This window comes from Acomys minous (assembly GCF_964271855.1).
Source record: "Acomys minous genome assembly, chromosome: 2".
NCBI classification, from domain to species: Eukaryota; Metazoa; Chordata; class Mammalia; order Rodentia; family Muridae; genus Acomys; species Acomys minous.
In genome coordinates this window covers 60,579,138-60,595,874 of record NC_140484.1, presented here as the reverse complement: position 1 = coordinate 60,595,874, position 16,737 = coordinate 60,579,138, and the positions used below count along the sequence as shown (strand labels likewise).

The window sequence follows — 16,737 nt, the reverse complement described above, 5'->3', positions numbered from 1 at the left end:
TGTTTATTTCATCTCACAGCTTACAGCCCATCATGAAGGGAAGTCAAGGCAATAATATAGAGACAGGAAGTAAAACAGAGGCCATAGAGGAACAGTGCTTACTGGCTGGCTCTTCATGACTTCTCAGCCTTCTTTCTTATACATATGTCCTACATATATGTAGGACACCAGGGGTGGCACTGCTCATGGTAAGCTCTAGCCTCCCCCATCCGTCACCAATCAAGAAAATCCTCTACAGACTTGCCCACAAGCCAGTCTAATGAGGATATCTTCTCAGTTGAGTTCTCCTCTTCCTAGATGACCCACGCTTGTGTGAAGTTGACATAAAGCTAGCCAGTACTCTATGCATAGGCAAACTAACTCCATGAGGTTATCTTTTAACCTACATATGTACGCTGTAGTGCGCGAACCTACCACCACATACAACAATAAAAAAGCAAATAATGTTTTAATGGATGGGATACAAAATTACAACTGAAAAACCAATAGGACTAGGTGATAGAAAAAATAGCATATTTTCTGGAGACGGAGGCAGATGGATCTCTGCAAGTTTGAGGCCAGCCTGGTCTACAGAGTGAGTTTCAGGACAGCCAAGGCTACACAGAGAAACCCTGTCTCAACCTCCCCCCCCCTCGCCAAAAGATAGTCAAGTGAGAAAAAAGCATTAAATTAATAGCTAAAGATCTTACCACAAAGGGAGGACTAAGTTGTATTTTAACAGGCAAGTTCTACTGTAGACTCAGTTTTCTTAACCAAAATATTTTATTAACAACTTATTGACCAAGCCTACATCAATTATAACCCAATTAACCAAAACAGTAGGAAATGAGAATTAATTGGCACAAAAACAAAACCTTAAGGATATCAGTCCCGAGGAATGATTCTCCCGTCAGGAGCCGCAGATTTCTTCCACTTGAACGGGGGGGGGGGGGGGGCCTGTAACCAGAGCCTCAGCAGGAGCCGGAGCTCTGAAGCCTTCCCTCAAGCAGTTTTCTCTAGGAGCGTCTTGAAGGGCAGCGATGAATAGCCAAATCTATCCCAAGTCTCCAATCCACCCCGCCGCCAGTTCTGGGCTCATTGATATATCTCCACCCAGAGTCTGTTCACAGGATCTTTTCAGATGGCAGCAATTAAGCTCCTGCACGAGGTGGTTGCTCTTCTAGTGAATTAACATCACCTGTTCTCTCACTAGACCGTTCCGATCCCACACTTGGGATCCTAAAGAACAAGTTTCTCTCCTTCATTCTACATCTTAACAAATATTGTATTCTAATACTCTGAGATAAAGCTTCCAAAGAATGAAAGTAGAGTAGCCATTTCTTAGTGAACTTTCACACTAAATAAAATACAAGATCAAAAGACAGTGCTGTTTCACACAGACCATAGATCAAACACCCTCCACAAAGCAGCAGGAGCATCTCCAGCCCAGCCCACAAGGTTTGCCAAGAGGAGTGTGGGTCATCTGGAGAATGCAAGTCATTTAACACTTCAGCACCTAATACAGGTAAAACAACCAGCAGCTCTGGAGTTAGCCTCTCTGATCTGTGATAAACACACAAGAGTTTATTTGGCTGACAGGTCAGAGCCCATAAATGATAGACGCCAAGGCAGGGACTCAAGAAAGAAGCTGGAGGCAGTGACTAAAGCGGAGACCACGGAGGAATCCTGCCCTGCTCACTGGCTCGCTCCCTCTGCCTTGCTCTGCTAGCTTCTTACACAGAGGGGATGGACACTCTCATCTCAACCATCAATCAAGAAAACGCCCTACACACATGTCCACAGGCCAATCTGATGAAGGCAATTCCTCAACTAAGATTCCCTCTTCCCAGCTACGTTTTAACTTGACAACTAACCAACATGCCAACTAAAAAAAAAAAAAAAGAAATGTCTGGTTATCCTAATAGAAAAATAGAAGAAAATCACACAAAAGTGTCAACATTGCGTCATGGGGGCTGGCAGGGGTGGGGAGAATGACCACCAGCAAACTTACATGGGAGGGACTTTCCCAAGTAAAGGAGCTACTTTCCCAAGTAGCTTGTGTCATATCTATCCTTGATGACCCTTAGCACCATCCCTTTTAAAACACTGCTCAATACTGCAGTTCTGTCTTGTACGCAGATTCTAATATGTGATCTCTCTCTCTCTCTCTCTCTCTCTCTCTCTCTCTCTCTCTCTCTCTCTCTCTCTCTCTCTCTCTCCCTCCCTCCCTTTCTTTCTCTCTCTGCACAATCATGAGTGTGAATATAGGGTCATAAAACTAGAAAAGGGACCCTGAAAGGGGAAAGAAAAAAAGGTTTGACAGAAACAGGGGCAAGAGGTAAGAGGATACATGTTCCTTGAAAGCGGAAGGGGTGGGCTGGGGATGGAAATGTCCACTAGGGGCAGGAGTGGGAGAGGAAGAACAAGGAAAACAGGGCTGTGTGTTGCAAATGCCATAGTCGGTCCTATTGCTTTGTATGCTAATTAAAAAGTAAATCAATAATTCTTTGAAATGGCTACATCTATGTCATTACTATTTCGACACTGCATTCAAAGTCCTAGATAATGAAAAGAAAAAATTAAAGCTTACAAATATAAATCCCAGCATGAACAGGGGAGGGATCATGCAGTCCCAAGGGTACTGAGGAGCTGGGGGAGGGAGACTCACTTTACTTCCTCAGATCCCCCATAACATGTCAGGCTCTGAATGGATGGGCATGTGGAATTGGACAGCACAAACTAGACTCAGTGGGGGTGTGGAAAGGAGAGCATGATGTTGACCAGGGCCTGCGGTGAGAGGATTCTGTGAGGTCTTGGAGGAGAGAAGTGGGAATGTGAATATTGCTAAAATACATTGCATGCATGTGTAAAATTCTCAAAGTATATTAAGAAACATGTTAAAATGTAAGCAAAGGAAACGGGAGGATGGGAAGAGACTGGAGCTTTTCTTCTGCATGTGAGCATCTCAGTGGCCGCTGCAAAGCTGACCTCTATTATTCTTTAAAAGCCTGGAAAGCTACTATAAAGAAATAACACCTAATCAAAAGTGTTCCTGAGCAGCGCCATGTCTGGAAATAGTTCTACTCTGGTGTTAGTTATGAATATTTCCTAGCACTATGGATGTTGTTTTCTTCCATAAGTTAATAATATCCAGCTTTTTTTTTCAATGAAAGAACAGATTCTTCTTATACTGAGAAAACAGAGAAATTCAAAATTAAAAGTAAGTATGACCTTTGCCTAGGTAAGCAGCATCCTGACCTGTAACACCTGACTATCTTGGATGCTGATTAAAATGAGTGTTTTATTCTCACCAGATAATAGATGGGGTAAGGGGGAGAGGTGGCGTCAGGCCTGTTTGTTCACAGGATGCGCGGTAAGAAAATTCCTTAGAGCTGCAAACCTCACTCCACTCTGTCAAGATGTACCCCAGCCTCGCTCTCTAAGCCCATTCCAAACAAGTGGGGTCCTGTGGCTGCCATGGCCATGTTTACAAAGCTGTTGAGATAATGGAAATATATCTCTCATCAATCAATTTTGCTGGACTGTCTTTTTACTTAATTCAGAGAGTTTTAGAGTCACCCTTGATGAGATTTCTGAGAGCCCCAGGGGGCGTTCCATGCTGTTTTTATTTCTTGCCTAGAGCTTCCAGGAGACAAAGTGGAGAGCTGAGCTGTGACACTGATGGTCTGGGAGCTTTGACCTCCCAGAAGGTGAAGCTCTTAGCTCAGTGTCTGTATCTGGCACCACATCATGTTTCAGATTTCAGGCTGTTACAGATGGCTGTTGGCTTTGCGTGTATCCCACAATGCATCTTCATGTAGCTTACTGACATGAATACAGTTTTTCTCATTAAACCAATGGACTTGGTGCCATGGTCAATGCCTGGCTTGCTATTACACAGCTCTGTGGTTGTGAACCATGTTCCACTTGATCTCAGCAGATGTTAGCATTACTGAGCAAGATACCTTCAGTGTTTGTATTTTTGCAGCCATCTAGGATAATTGAGATTTATATACATAATTAGAGCTTCTAATTGTTTTCATTTCGCAGAAATGCTAGTGTTGGCAACCACTTTTGTATAGTTCTGGAATTTCCTGTGTTCCAAAACATACATCACAGGAAATAACACCTATCTCAGGTGTAGAAGGGACTCACAGGCAGGGGAAAGAGCCAACATGAGGTTACCTAGCACCTGCCCGACGAGAAAAGTGTAGAAACCCACAGGATATAAGTAGCCGCCACATATCAGTTCAAGCTAAATAGCATCTAGGTCTCAGCAAAGAGCTCAGCAAATGATAGAAAGTAAATGTTTATCTTGTAATTTGTTTTGTGTCCACGGGGTTGAGGGAAACTTTTGTTTCTGAGACAAGGTTTCTCTGTGCAGCTTTGGCTGTCTTGGACTCGCTTTGTAGACTAGACTGGCCTCGAACTCAGAGATCTGTCTTCCTCTGCCTCCCCAAGTGCTCATATTATATGAGGGAAACATTTTTAATCAACCTAATTTATTTATGATTGTTTAAGATGTGTCTGCTTCCCCCTGCCCCTTGGCTTTCCCATACTTTGCTTTTCTTCCTCTAACTCCCTGTGCCTCTACCTGGAAATCAGTCTATGCCGTGCCTATGCACCCATCTTTATTGGACACTTTCTGTTGCACCTTCAGATCCATCTCCAAGAACTACATGCTTGCAGCTTACTCCATATGTGTTTCAGGTTTGGTTATTTTACAAAAGGGTTATGTCTGTAATTTCAAGTTGTTTCATTCATTTTTTTTCCTCTGTAGTTTAATGCTTCAGGCTTTTATATTTCTTATCTGAGAGAGGCTTTATTTTCATTTCCAGCTGTTCACGGCAACCCAGGGACTCGGGTGAATCTGCACACTGACCTTGTGCCCTGCAACCCTGTGAAAGCCTGGGCTAGCAGCTTCTGGTGGATTTTCTGAGGCCATTACACTGTCTGCAAGTAGAGATGGCTTTGAATATGATGTGCATTCCCCTTCCTTGGTGCCTTCCCTCCTGTTTCCTTGTGGTCTGCTTGTACCACCTGCAGCTTCTAGAACAAGTTTGCACGGGAGTGATGCGAACACAAGTGCCTGCCTACTTCTTCACCTTGGAGGGAACCACCATTATCGCTGTTAAAGTCAGTATTGCCTGTGGATTTCTCAGGGTCCCTTTTGCTCATTCTGGAAGGTTCTCTTTAGTCTCTCATTGCTTTACACGTTTTTCTCCCTTTGTTAATCTGAATAAATGTTGTTGTTGTTTTGTTTTCAAATATTATCTAACTTTGTAGCCCAAAACTTGAGATCCATCTATATTAGCCTCAGTACTGGGGTTACAGGCTTGCACCGCTAGCCTGTATAGAAAATTTACAAATTTTCTATATCTACTGAACTGATCTTACTGTTTTTCATCTTTCCTTTTTGACAAATAATACCAGTTGGTCTCCTAGTGTTGAATTACATTTTATTTCCAGAAAGCAATAACTTAGTCTCAAGGTGTTGCCAACTGTATACACTGCTGGACACATTTCATTCCCTTAGACATTTTTTTAATCTGTGCTGGTGAAGCACCTCACTTAGCAGGCTTCCTGTAATATCTGTATGACTTTTGTAACAGAGGAGGGCTGATCTCAGGGGAAGACATTGGGGGACATTATCCCTGATCCTGTTGTCTGAACAAGCTTGAGTAAATGTGTCTAGCCCTTCTTCCAGAAACAGCTGGTGGGATGCTCTGGAGATGTCTGATTCTGGAGGATTTTCCCATTGGGAAAACATCACCCCACATTGGGAGGCTTTTAACGGACTCGCTGTTTATATGCACTCAGCTCTGCTCACATCCTGTTGCTTTTTAAAGCTCAGCTTGTTCTGTACAAAGAGTTGGTCTTTGAGTTCACTCCATGAGGTAGTGACTCACATTTTCTCACTGCATTTAGTATAAGGCCTCTCGAGTAGTAACTGCTTTTATTCTTCATATTGCTCATCGTAATTGGCTTCCCTTTCTCTTATGCCCCATCCAGGAAGTGACCAGCTGCACTGGTCTGTCTAAAAATTCAGTTTTGCTTTTATCCATTTAAAAAAAATATTTCTCTATTTTAATTCTTTGACATCTCTTTCTATCTTTTGTGATAGTTTTCATTGTCAGCTTCAAACAATCTAAAAATCACCTAGGAAGGAAGTTTCAGTGAGGGACCGTGTAGGTCAGGACCATGGGGCGCTGTCCTCGTTATGATGGTTGAGCTATGAAGACCCACCTACAGTGGGTGGCACTATTCTCTAGGCTGGGGAAGTGAGGCGAGCCCTAGCGTGCATTGATTAACTCCTTGTCCTTTGCTCTTAACTATGGATGTGATGTTACTCAAAGCTCTCTGGTGCTTCTGCCACTGTGACTTCCCTGCTGTGATTAACTGTAAAGTGCAATTGTGAGCTCTTTCTCCAGGAAGCTTGGGCATCTCATCACAGCAACAGAAAAAAAACTATGTAGTTGATTTTTTTTCAGTTCTTTTGGCTTGTTTTGGTTAAGAAGCTCTCTCCTTTCTAGTTGCTTAAGGGTAAGCATTGATTTAAATTTTCCTTTTCAATGCAGACATTTTCATGTTATAAATTTCTGCCTGTGCCCGGCTTTGGCTGTGACCCCAAAAGATTTCTTATAATGATTTTCATTTTCATTTAAATCAAAATATTTTCTGACTCCACCTGTCTCCGTGACTCATGTGTTACTTGAGTACATTATTGTATTTTCAGGTATTTAGACATTTTGTTTCAGATTTTTTTTCCTGTTCCATTACGGGTTTCTAAATTAATACTATTTTTGCCAGAAGGTAACTTGTATAGACTTTAATCCTCAGCGTCTGTGCCCTTGGACATGAACACATGCTGACTGTCGGGAGGTGGTGTGTAGCTGTCCCTCTGTCCAGAGTGGAGGGCAGACTCCTGTCACCTTCCCAGAGCTGAAAACATGCCACCATCTTGCTCTTGCAGAAGGTGCTGCCGAAGCCTTCGGAGAACCTCTGCCTGACAATGTGGAGTTGAGCCTCACATTTTAACCTCCCTTTATAGTTTGCTTTACGAGCTTCTTCCCCGTGTTGTGATCCTTCCGTCTCTTTCTATACCTTACTTTGTGCTGAATACTTTTGTAGGGTTTTTGTATTTGTTTTGTTGAAGAGTGAGGGCATTAAACCACCAAGATAGCTGCAGGAGATTCTCTTGGTGCATTTTTATTTGTTTGTATGGATTTTTTTCTTTTTTCCTTTTATTGAAAATAGATTTTTTTTCTCATATAATATATCCTGAATACTCCCTCCGTTGCTCCCCACCTCTTCTCCAATCCATAGCTACCCTCTTTCTGTCTCTTATTTAGAAAACAAGCAGGCTTCTAAGGGATAAGAATATAGTAATTAATATGATATAATATAATATAATGATAAGCTAAAACACAAACTAACACATTGGAATAGGACAATACAAACAGAAGGAAAAGAGCCCAAGAAAAGGTACGAGGAACAGATATAGATGCAGAAGCCCACTTGTTTGCACACTCAGTAGTCTCACAAAATCACAAAAGTATAAGCCACAATATACACTCGAAGGACATGTAGGATTTGAGAGAGAGAGAAAGAGAGACAGACAGAGACAGAGAGAGACAGAAAGAGACAGAGAAAAGAAAAGAAAAGAAAAGAAAGATGAATAAACACAATAAAATAAAAAAATAAATCAAACCTTAAAAGCCCTGACAGGACACTGTGCTATGATAAGGAACCTCCAAAGATGTGATTGAGTTTGTTTCTTGTTGGCCATCTACTGCTGAGCATGAGATCCACCCTTATGAATAGTTTGTTTCCCCAGTGAGACTCCCTAGAAGAAAACTAAATTTTCCTTTGCAAGTGGTTATCAAGTGGACATGGCTTCTGGGTTAGGATGGGGGGTGTGTGTTCACTTCTCCTTTCATCTCTAGGACCCGCCTGGTGCAGACCCCTGCAGACCCTGCGCAGGCTGTCTCAGTATCCGAGTTCCTGTGAACCCTGATCATGTTAATTCAGAAGACCTGGCTCCCTTGGTGCCCTCCATCCCCTCTGCCTCTTTCCCTCTTTCTGCGTCCTATTCCACAGGGTTTTCTGAGCCCTCGGGGGAGAAGGATTTGATGGAGATATTTCGTTATTCTGAGTGTCCCAAGGCCTCTCTGCACATTGTCGGAATCGTGGAATTCTGGATTTGTTCCCATGTGCTGCAGAAGGGAGCTTCTCTGATGACGGCTGAATGAGGCATTGTTCATATTTGTCTTCCTGGGTCATGTTACCTCACTCAGGTTTTTTTTTTTTTCTACTTCCATCCATTTACTTCTCTGACAGGCTTGGCTGGTGGGTTCCCTGAGAACGCCTGCTGGAGGGGGCAGTGATAAAAGGATATGTAGGAAGGTTGGATGATAAGATCTGTGTGTCTTCCTGGAGATGGTGGCGGGGGTGGGGGGGGGAATACTGGAGCACGTGGTCTGGCACAGAGCTGGGGGTGAGCCTAGGATACTGGATTTGGAGGAGAAGATCTGCAGTTAGCCTACCTGCTGCCCTGGCCAGAGTGGCCTTTGGGTACCCAGGGACTATTATTCGGTCTCACCATATATCCCTGGGAAGCCTGGAATTTGCTATACAAACCATGCTGGCCTCGAACTCACACAGATCCATCTGCCTCAACCTCCTAAATGCTGGGACTAAAAGTGTGAATCACAACACTTGGCTTTAAAAAAACAAAACAAAACAAAAAACCGGGTCTCACCACTCCAGCCTGGATGGCTGGATTGAATATTTATTATGAATCTGTTTTGTCCTTAATTAACTTATATTCACTTTACAGCCTGATTGCAGTCCCCTCCCTCCTCCCCTCCCAGACCCTCCCCTAGTTCTCCACTCTCCTCCTCCTCAGAGAAGGAGAAGCACCCCATGGGTACCAACCCACCTTGGCACATCAAGTCACAGCAGGACTAAGCGCATCCTCTCCCACTAAGGCTAAGCAAAGCAGCCTAGCTAGGGTAAAGGCACCAAAGGCAGGAAACAGAGTCTAAGATAATACCTACTCTAATTGTTAGGGGACTCACATGATGACCAAGCTGCACATCTGCTACATATGTGTATGGGTCTAATTCCAGACTATGCATGCTCATTGGTTGATGGCTCAGTCTGTGTATGCCATCATAGGCCTGGGGTTATTTGGCTCTGTAGGTCTTCTCATGGTGTCCTTGATCCCTCCAGCTCCCTCAATCTCTTCCCCCAACTCTTTCACAAGGCTCCCTGAGGCCTACCTATTATTTGGCTGTGGACCTCTGCATCTGTTTCCATCAGTTGCTGAATGGATCCTTTCAGAAGACGGTTATGCTAGGTTCCTGTCTGCAATCATAGCAAAGTATTGCTAATAGTGTCAGGGGTTGGCTCTCTCCCATGGGGTGGGTCTCAAGTTGGACCAGTCGTGGTTTGGCCTTTCCTTCCATCTCTCCTCCATCTTTATCCCTACACTTCTTGTAAGCAGAACAAATTTTGGGTCTAAGGTTTTATGTGTAGTTTGGTGTCACCTTCCCTCCAGTAGAAGTCCCACCTGGGTACAGGAGGTGACGACTCCAGGCTCCATATGTTATTATATCTACAATTATTTTGCTATATTTTCTCTTCACAATTTCTACTGCCTGCTCTACACCCGCCCCACCTCTCTCTCTCTCTCTTTCTCTCTCTCTCTCTCTCTCTCTCTCTCTCTCTCTCTCTCTCTCTCTTTCTGACTAATGTGTCGTATAATAAAATGTACATCTTCATATAAACAAGTAGGGCATATGTAAAGGTACCACATCTATCTTTAGGTCTACAGAATTTGCTCTTAGATGTTACCATGTGTCATACACAGATGGTGGGAAAGCATTCTGATGTCACCCTTCCTGTTCCTCCTCCAAGTCCCTTGTGGAAGTGCCAGCACGCATCTTGTCTTTTACAAATGTCGTAAGCCTGAACAAGCATGTTCTGTGTCTATCCACTGCTCTTTACACTGCCGGCTATTATCAGAGCAGTTGAGAGAGAGAACAACACAATCGTTATCATCCCTATCACTTAATTTCTTTTCTAGAGGAGGTAAATTCCCCTCTGATGTTGCATTATTTGCTCCTGATAAGCTTCCTTATAATTTTTTGAGCTGACAATCCAGACAATGAATTCTTTTTAGTTCTAGTTTGTTTGGGATGATATTTCACCTCAAGTTCGGCTAGCATTTTATTGGTTTAAGTTGTAGATTGAGAGATTTTTTTTGTCTCAGCCCTTTAAACACATGACTTTGCTGCGACAATGAAACTTGTGAGATTTTCATCTTGGGTTCCTGTCTGTGGAATGTGTCTTTTCTCTGTTTTCAAGATTTGCTTTTAGTCTTTTCCTTACAAGCTTGACCATGACTTGTCAAATGCTCTTTTCCGGTTGGGTTGGCTGAGATTCTTGAATCTACAGCTTGACAACAGTGTTTATTTTTGTATCACCTTTGATCATTATCTCTCCAAATGCTTTTTATGCCATGTGTTCTTCTAGGACTTCAGTCACACATATGCTAACCATCTGATGTGATCTCACAGCTCTGAGAACGCGGGCTCCAGTTTTCCACTTGCATTCGCTCTGAAATACAGTTTCAAGGGTTTCTACTGCCCCACCCTTAAGCTCTTTCCTTACCTTCATCGCATCTACTCGTGAGCCCATCAAAGTCCTTCTCCATCTGGGATGTTATAGTCTTCTTAATATTTCCATAGCCTTACTTCCATATCTCTGATGAAATCCTACACCCATTCCCTCCATCAGGCCATTAATATGCTAATCAGTGTTGTGAGGAGCGGTCCAGCGTGCAGGTCTCCAGTTCTGTCGACTGTCTTATTTCTTGATGGATGAAATTCTTGCTTGATTTGCACATCTTTTAATGCTCTTACCAAATGCTAGCCCTTATAATAAGTAGGACAGTAGAAAATGCCATGCATGGGGCTTCCTTCTGGGGAGCATCACAGCTGTCAGCATCAGGGCAGGGTCACTATATTCAGGAGTGGACCTGCATTAGGTTCCTGCTGTCATGTTTGCCTGCACAGGCTTCAAATTCTGTAACAGTGACTTTTCCATAGGGTTTTGAGTTCTGGGATATCTGACCGTCTCTTTTAGTATTTGTGCCCCCCACTTCTGGCCACCCTATATTCCTACACCACAGAGCGGGCACAGCATGCATTTTCCCTGTGCTACCTAGTGGGCTAGGGCTTGGTCCAGCTTCATTCTTAGGGAACTTCATAATTATTGTGAGTTTGGGCTTCTCACAGCACAATCTAAGCTCTTGCAGTTCAGTTACTGTTATAAAAACACTGTGCCTCTGCGAGGAATACAACTAAGAGCTTGTCACTCACTCCAGAGACCAGACTACCGATCTTCACCTCTGTCCACGGTGATTAACCTCAAATGCCGACGTTTGTAAGTATTCTGAAGCCTCACTTACTTCCTCATCCTGAGTTCCTCTTATCGATTTATTTCTCAGTAGAGGAAATTTAAAAGGAAATAATAAAATTAAACAATATGAATTTTTCTAAATGCCTCATGTTTCACCGAAGAGTTCTAAGGTCATGGTGGTCTCCTAATTTGAAATTAAGAAACATATGCTCAAGGTAGATTTAAAAAATAAAATCTCATCTGCTAATTACTGGGGGAAAAAACAGGATCCTTATGACATACTCCTAGTCACCTTATACTCAAGTAAACAAAAACATACATGCCACCAGACAAGAAATGACAAAGCAGAGAATAACAAGAAAATACAAATTAAAGTGAGTGCCGAAATCACATAGGAAAATATAAAGTACAAAATACACTAAACTCCACCTTTAAAAAGACAGATATCGTGATTATAAGCAACCTGGGATGAGAGGGGAAAAAAATCTGAAGCTGTGAGCAGTGATGTCAGCAGCAGGGACGGGGTAGCTTTCGTGTGTCCCCCATCTCAGGCTTATCTAAGAGACTCCTTCCTCACCTGTGTAACAACGCGACATTTTCTGGCAAGACATAATTACTGAGCGATTTCCTTCCTACTCTCTCAACTGTTCTCAACACGAAGACCAGAGCTAGCAGCGTGGAATAAACTGAGCTAAACAGCGGTGCCCGTTTCTTGGCTCTTTTCTACGGTGCTCTCATTGTGGCTTGAGTACACAATGACCTCAGGTATTTGCCTCCACGATGGGGTGTGCCTCGCCCCTCAAACTGTGAGCCCAAATATGCGCCCTGCCTCCCCCTAAGTTGCTTCTCAGATATTAGGTCACAGCAAGGAGTCATGGATATTAGCAGACTTCAGCGAGCCGAGATGCTCTTCCCTATCACATCTGACAGTGCACTTTTCATTGGCTTATGGGAGGTCAGAGCATCATGGTCTGTGCTTTGCCCTTCGCCGTCCTTGCCCATCACCACCTTCTCCCAATAAGGGCTGCTCTGCAGAGTCACGGTGGCACACTGGGCACGTTTGCGTACTGTCGTCAGCTGGACCTTCACCTCGGTGGTTGTAATCTCTGTTTCAGAATTGCCCTTGCATTCCTTTCTCGTTTCTTCCGACGGCGTCTCCACGGAAGCAGCTCATTTTTTTTTTTTATCACAACCCTTTCTGATCTTCTGTGGTTACTTATTTATTTATACATGTTAAACTATACTAAAATTTGCTTTGCCCAGAAGGGTGACCAGGTCCTGTGCAAAGCCTTTCTTCTGTGTCTTTGGGATCAAAGGATTCTGAGAAGAATGTTCTCACTGCACACCTGTGCTTTTGTCCCCTGCCACCCCCCATCTCTCTTTCTCCTCCACCCCCCACCCCCCATCTGTCTCTCTCACTATTGAAGATGGGATGGCACGACCAGTTTCAGTGGTATACATTTCTATTCCCCGGCACAAGTTTAGTAGACATAGGCTTTCTGATCTCAGGCTAATGGCTAACGCCACATAGCTGGCTATTACACAAACCTCCAGTTTCCCTCAAGGCGATGGCTATTTTGTGTCTCTCTACTGGACGGCAAGTGAGTTAATGATCTTTTCCCACCGCTTGATGCTCTCAGCCTCGGCTATTTTATTTCTGAATAGTGTCCTGGCACCCTGCCACATACCAGGGATTCACATACTCCGTGGAGGAAGAGGGCTGATGGAGAGATGAAGCAGGCACATCCTGCAGCCTGATCGAAAGGACTGTCCTGGCCAGTGACACTTTCTCGCCTGTATGCTTCCTACCATGAATCCTCTGCCGCAGGCTGGGGATGAAGGGGTCTTGGATTACTTCTCAGTTCGGCCCATTAACACTATCATTAGGGACGGTTTCCTTATTAGCCACTTAATTGTTATCATGGCCCTTGCTCTCTCCCCAGCTGTGACTCTGTACTTTTGCATCCTGGGTCCAGCGGCCAGTGAGAAGACACTAGGCCTCCTGATGATGTTCCTCAGCTTCCCAGAATAGATCCTTGCTTCCCTAGAGCAGCTGTGGATCCATCCAAGTGGAACGACAATATAAAATCTCAGGCTTTTGTGAAACCTGAGCTTTCAGGGGTGTCTCTGGCTGAAGTGGGCCTGAGCCTGGTCCCTAGTGTCCCATCTAGGCTCCCGTTGACCCTTACAGTGGCCCAGCCTCACTTAATTACCTGTAGCTTCTTGCATGTTGTATCTACTGCTAGGCTTAGCATTCTGCTCCTCTTCTGCCCTGAGGTAGGCCTTCCCTCAGGTGACCCATCATTTCTAACTATGTCACATGATTGTGACCTACTGTCTTCCATCCCCCCACTAGGCTGCATAGCCCAGCTCTCATGGCTGCCTTCCCCCCTTCATGGTTTGCCTGGTGTAGGGAGAAAAGGAGAACAGCATCAATGGTAACTTCCCACAAGGCTGCTTCTAGCTCTGAGTAGAACAGCATGCATGTACGAACCCATGAAATGCTTTCTAGTACATCAACCTTTAGATGGCTTTCCAAGCTCAGTCAAGTTGGACTCACATGACCTGAGCCCTGGAACTTACAGTTAACTAACTCATAGCCAGCATAAGTGAGAGAGGTGTGACATTAATCCAAGCCTCAGAGTTCCTTACCCAGTGCTCCATCCATGTGACCTCTCACAAGGAAGCAAATAGCACAGTTACTCAAACTGCCTGCTAGGCATGCATCACTTGAGTTCCTGGTATATAACCTTCCACTGTCCCTCAAATGTCAATGCATGAATGAACAGCACTTAGAGAATAAAAGTGCGTGAAAACCACTATCCAGCCAAGAAAAGAAAAGTCTTAGTTCCTTGGCACTACGTAAAATGAGAGCCTTTAAGACTCACTTTTTCCTGTTCTCTGGAAATTCTGTTTCTTTGATTATTTGAAATAAATCAGTGAAATATGTCTATTTTAAAGGTTACTAATTTTTGAATAAAAACATGTACAACAAAGTTGATCAATATGATATTTCAATCATGTATTATATTTATTATATATTTTATATTATTGCTTTTATAAAATGTATATGATCATAATCATGTATATTTGTATAATATATTTTAATGTAATTAAATATAATATGCAAAATCATCCACATATAAGATATAAAAGATAATAGTTATAATAGCAACATATTTGATAATTTACAAATGCATACTTTAAAAAAGGTATGATTTCTAGTTTTCATGGTAAAATTGAAGCGATATATTTTAAATTTTAACTGATTTGTGGATTAACTGTACCTTTCACCTTTTCTTGCTCCCCTCCCAAGTGTTTTGTTAGGCAATTAATTATGCATACACAACCCCTGCATATATGTTCAAGTGGGCATTCAAATTTCAAAAGTGAGTAATTTCTGAGAATTCTAGAACTTATCAAAAAGTCACATTTTAGTGATGCAATTTGGGAACTTCCATCTCGAGGAGATGCACCTGATTGTGAGTCACCATAGGAGACAGGTCAACGTTTCTCCCCAAGATAAGCCCCAAGTGTTGTGTTCATTGCTGAAGCAAAAGATGAAAGAAGGGTTGGGGAAGATAAAAAACAACGATTTGACTAATGGTAGGCAAGGTTGGAATAGAAGATCACTAGAATATTATGTTTGTAATAAAAACTGTTTCATCCTTTAAGGGTTACTAATCCCTAAATCAGAAAGTAAAATTTATGAAAGCTGATTGAATAGAGTGTGAGATATATGCCACATCACAGTAGGTAAGCACTCTGAGACGTTATCGGCTGCCCGCAGAACATTAGGATATCCACAGAATGTGCTTACTGAGAAGACGGAGACATTCTGAGTAACGTTTGTATGGCCTTCTGCTGTGAGTGGAAAGAAAGAGCTCCAACCAAAGGTTTTACCAAACAGGTAGCTTACAAAACTAAACCTGCTGATGGTCTGGGCAACATCACCCATACATCAGGAAGGGTCCTCCCAAGAGTCACTGAAAGCCATGGCACCCTCATATATATGATACATGTCATCAAATTATCTTCCGTGACTATTAATGCAAATAAAAAACATGGACATCATGGTATGCAGCGTCATAAGCACATGTACCCCCGATGTTTGGTCAGATCTCAACCAATCAGCAATGCACAGTGATGAGGAAAGAAGGCACTTCCCAGTCAAGAGTCACAAAAGCCTGCGGGACCCGCTGCCTTGTTCTTCCTGAGTTATTGCTAAACAAGGGTCCTTGCAAATTGGAATAAATATGCAGCCAAACAGAGAAGGAAATAAATGTATCCCCTACCCCGGTGCTGGTATCCACAGGAGCAGCTCCTTATTACTAAATTTTAGAGACACACATTGAGATAAGCTTGGTAGGTAGGAAATTACAGGAGGATAATGCAATTCTGCAGTCATAAAATATTCCATAATGGAAGGGGCTGCAAGACAATTTTGGCACCGACAACATTTGCTTTTGTAATATGATCATATGTTAAGGTGATTTTAAAAAATCAATTTAAAAATTCATAAGATGATTTTATTCTCCTGTTACAATACAGGTTTATTATGCAATATCTCACCCAGGGATTGTTTCGGGGTGGGGAGGGGGCGCTATGTTACAGGACAAATGTTCTCTCGGGTCACTTGATTCCAAAGATAGAACAAACCCATCTTCCAAGCACGGTGTTTTATAATCCATCCCCAGTGTCACCCTCATTGATAATGCAAAATTCACAGAAGGGCTGTGCATGTACCTGTACCTTGTAGACCTTCAAGCATCCTTGCATGCAGCATCCCAGACAAGCAGCACTGTTAGTGGGTGACTGTTCACCTGCTGCCCTTGTTAACCAGTAGCAGAAAACATGATCCAGTTATAAAAGCAGAGCCTTGCCAGTATCATACTGCACAAATCCCGCAGCTAACTCCTCATCATTAAAATTGCCCCCATAGCTGAAGACCTGACTCAATTTTTTAGAAAAGATTCACACTGTGCAATATGCCATAAGAGAATTTGCTAAGAGAATTGTGGCATGAAAATGACATTTGGTTTTTAAGCTGAGTTATGGCTAACACAGACAGGCAGAAAAGTCACATTATCGCTGTTACTTGGGCACCAACCTGGTATTGGTTGAGCTGCTAACACCACAGTAGGGAGGGGCCTGGAAGCAGAAGCTGGCCTGGACAGAGACGAAGTTACTTGGTTTGCCAGAAAATGAGGTTTTTCATGGCTGTGGAAGAGTCCACATTCCTCGGGGTATATCCATGTTGAATCCAGAGCAAAGGAGTTATTTAAAAAGATCTGTCCAAAATAAAGGTAAACAACCACTTAAAACAAAGCA

General features: G+C 43.0%; 1 protein-coding gene across 1 annotated transcript in view; it reads right to left on the bottom strand.

The window, feature by feature from the left end:
• Nucleotides 1–16,737, bottom strand: part of TCERG1L (transcription elongation regulator 1 like) — a 197,870-nt gene that overhangs the window by 177,878 nt on the left and 3,255 nt on the right. The window contains exon 3 of the mRNA XM_084758363.1: nt 16,517–16,697. Within this exon, the coding sequence (XP_084614489.1) occupies nt 16,517–16,697 (181 nt within the window). The remainder of the gene's footprint in view (nt 1–16,516; nt 16,698–16,737) is intronic.